A 3,749-nucleotide genomic window follows, 5' to 3' on the forward strand; every position below is an offset into this window, starting at 1 on the left:
CATCGGAAAATGTTTACGTATTGTTACCGCGTTTAACGCGCGATAATTCACACACATCCTGCTCTCCCCGTTTGCCTTCGTCACTAGCATCAGGCTATGAAACAGTTAATTAACTTTAATACTAGGGTTACTGAATATTCCGAAGCACTGATCGACTTATTGTACTCGAACGCTACGGAAGCGTCATGTAAAAAAGCGGAGGAACATAGAATATCGGACCATGAAACTATAATGTTCAAATGCGATATAAAAAAAAAGGCCCTATCAGTAAACTGTCTGAAATAACTTCGTGGGATTGGTACAGCCCAGACAACCTCATAAATCTTTTACGACAATGCACCTTCGCTGACCTGAATAGTCTCAGTCCTGATGGTATGCTCGAACATATTAATAATTGTTTGATTTCGAGTATGAAGAAACTACCTTCTCGTGTACAAAAGCGGGTCTAAATCCAAAATAAATGGTATGACAGACAATTGACTGAAACTAATAAAGAAAAACTTAAGTTATACCAAAGGGCAGTGATCACTGGTGATTGGGTAGAATACAATGAAATAAAGAAAGCGTATAAAAAAATGATTAGAATTAAAAAATACAATATTTGGAATACAAGGTGGAAATTAATAGAGGTGATAGCCGTTTAATGTGGACACCTTTGAAGAAAATTTTCAATAATGCGGATCACAAAGAAAACATCAAAGAGGTTCGAATCAACGGTAAAATATATAGCAATAGTACTGAAATCGCTGACAAGTTAAACAATTTCTTTGTTGATAGTATCAGCGATATTAATAGGAATATAGAAAACATTAACTATGATCCGATTCAACAGGAAAATGGTCGAGGGACCTTTAAATTTTGTGAGATTAGTACAGACGATATTATCCATATAGTAAAGAAGTTCAAGATAAAAATTTGTGGAAATAATTTATTATCCGAGGGTGTAATTAAAGACTCCGTTGAATACATGGGTCTTTTTTACGCCCTATTAGTAAATAAGAGCCTTCAGTTGGGAGTAGTTCCGACAGAATGGAAAACTTCGACCATTGTCCCAATAAAAAAGGTCATAAACACCATAAAATCGGAGGAGCTCAGGCCAATAAACACCCTTCCCAACATAGAAAAAATACTGGAAACGGTTGTAAAAAATCAAATATTAAACTATATTGAGTCAAATAAAATACTCATTAAGGAGCAGTCAGGTTTTAGGGCTAATCACTCTTGCGAAACAGCTCTAAACTTGATCGTATCACAATGGAAGGAGGACCTGAATTCCAAGAAAACTATCTTGGCGGAGTTTGTGGACCTTAAGAGAGCCTTCGACACAATCGACAGGGAAATAATGCTAAAAAAACTCGAATATATTGGTATAGATAACATCGAACTTACATGGTTCCGTAGCTTTCTTTCTGATAGGAAGCAACAAACGGTGATTGGCACAGCTCTATCCACTAAGGTAGCAGTAGATATTGTCTACCACAAGGGTCGGTGTTAGCTCCAATTCTCTTTAATATTTATATCAACGACATAAACTCGGTTTTGAAGTATTGTAAGGTAAAATTGTTCGCCGACGATACCCTCTTAACCCTCAGTGACTGTAATCTACCCAATGCAATGATTAAAATGCAAGAAGACCTTCATTGTTTTTATAAATGGTTGTGCGTAAACATACTGCAATTAAATGTGAACAAGACAAAGTTTATGGTCATACCTAGAGCAGCTAACGTTAGCTCCGATAATTACAGTTTAAAAATTAAAGATGAAGTAATTGAGAAAGTGAGAATCATTAAATATCTAGGTATATATATCGATGATAAGTTAAAATATGAGGAACATATTGACTACATAGTAGCAAAAATTGGTAAAAAAATTGGTCTCATGAAAAGATCATGTAAGTACTTAGGAAGGAGGTATAAGACTCTGGTCTACAGATCTATAGTTGAACCACAATTCATGTACTGTCCTACAATCTTTTTTATAGCAAGCGACACACAAATAGATAAGCTTCAAAAAATGCAAAATAGGGCTATGCGATTTATCTTGAACAAGCGGTACGACACACTCATACAGGAAAGGATCGCAGAATTAAACTGGCTGAGCGTGAAACAGCAAATTTTCTATCACGCTATGAAATTCGTGTTTAACACAAAACAAGGTAGACTTTCAGATTATCTGAGTGATATCCTACGATATAATAGTGAAACCCATTCGTATTTACTCAGGGGGAATAATAGCTTCAGGCTGCCGCTGTTCAAAACGGAAATAGATAAGAAGAACATCTTTTATAAGGGATTAAAATGTTACAATGAACTTCCAGCTCAAGTAAAAAATTGTGAAAACGTTGGTACCTTCAAAAGGCTGCTACTTGATTACTGTAGAACATTGGCTATCAGATCGAAAGGTGCGGCATGGAAACTAGTCCTTTCCATCCGTACTAGCTGAATGACTCTGGATCTAGTCCATTCAGATCACCCATAATGTATGAAATAAGAAGATCGGCATGGAAACTAGTCCTTTCCGTCCGATCTAATAGCGCGACTCTGGATTTCGTCCATTCAGATCGCCTGCCGGTAGAGAAGTTTATAAGAGGCGGCTTGGAAACTAGTCCTTTCCAACCGCTTAGTTGTGGCGGCTCTGGAAATTACACACTTAGACCGCATATCGTACATGATATATTTACGGTACTGCTTGGAATCATGTCCATTCCAACAGCATTGAGAATATGCTATCTTAGTTAAATATACATAAACTATTATATAGCTTAGAAGGAAAAGTGTAACATATTTTAAGCATTAATTTTAACTTTACCTTTATTATATTATGCAATACATAATTCAAACGTATATACGTGAATGTATATAGGTCAAATGACTGTAATAAATAAAATAAAATTACCTCGTTGGTCAGCAGCTCCTTCAAAATCGATGACAGCTCTTCCTGCTTTGCGAATGGCACCTGGTATCGTCTACCCACTATTGGACTTGGAGCAGTAACTTCAAAAATCATTGTCGTTGTCTTCGATCGGCCTAGCGTGGATATACCTTCCGAAAACCAATCGTCATAGTCTGTCAGCAGCTTAAACACGTTTTGCTTTCCGTCATCTTGAAGACCTTCGTTAACGTTGAACTGTTTCGCGTTCTTGATCTGCAACATCATTGACCCTGCGTCAATGATCAATCGTCGATCGTGACCACACAGCACATCTCTTCCAATCAAGAGATCGCAATTCAACATGCTGTCCGGTACCTCGTATAGCTTGGCCTTAATAACCTCATCCTTCAACTTTATAGCCGTGTCGATGACCTCAACTATAGAGCCACCAAACCCTTGTAGCCGTTGGAACGTTGGCGTCTTATGTTCGCTATTTATTGCTGCTGTAGTTCGTATGAGCGAATGATCGCTACCCGTGTCCACCAACGCTTGATATTTTACGCCTTCACATTCAATTTCTTCAACGATGGGTGGACTCTTCTGCTGCGTACTTACGTTGCATTCAATCTTAGCGACCGCATGCTTTGGATCTGCTTCTGTACACTTCTTTGCATCATGTCCTACCTTGGAACACTTGCTGCACCGCAGCTTCTTTTGCGGCTGAGGGCATTTGGCCCTCGCTTAACTTTGTCTTCAGCCGAAACGGGGCTGACGTCCGATGAAGTTACATTTTGAGCAAAGCGTTGTCCACTCGCTTGAGTTGTTGCACGCAGACTCTCGATTGATTGCCTTAAGTCGTTACATGTCCGCACATTCAT

At 38.4% G+C, this 3,749-nt stretch overlaps 1 protein-coding gene across 1 annotated transcript; it reads right to left on the reverse strand.

Annotated features, from left to right (window-relative positions):
* Positions 1–13: 13 nt before the first annotated feature.
* Positions 14–3,749, reverse strand: LOC118745068. Its single transcript, XM_036478604.1, has 3 exons — positions 3,660–3,749; positions 2,896–3,591; positions 14–94 (listed from the first exon to the last, which is right to left on the reverse strand). Exons 1-3 carry the CDS (start codon positions 3,747–3,749, stop codon positions 14–16), a joined length of 867 nt encoding a protein of 288 aa, XP_036334497.1.

Source organism: Rhagoletis pomonella, unplaced genomic scaffold, assembly GCF_013731165.1.
Source record: "Rhagoletis pomonella isolate Grant_MI unplaced genomic scaffold, Rhpom_1.0 Rhpom_scaffold_00008, whole genome shotgun sequence".
NCBI classification, from domain to species: Eukaryota; Metazoa; Arthropoda; class Insecta; order Diptera; family Tephritidae; genus Rhagoletis; species Rhagoletis pomonella.

Coding starts and splice junctions, on each gene's coding strand:
- LOC118745068 (XM_036478604.1), bottom strand. CDS start 3,749: ATGAATGTGCGGACATGTAACGACTTAAGGCAATCAATCGAGAGTCTG. Junction 3,592..3,659: donor GACAACGCTTTGCTCAAAAT/GTAACTTCATCG, acceptor AAATGCCCTCAG/CCGCAAAAGAAGCTGCGGTG. Junction 95..2,895: donor AGGAGCTGCTGACCAACGAG/GTAATTTTATTT, acceptor ACTGTTTCATAG/CCTGATGCTAGTGACGAAGG.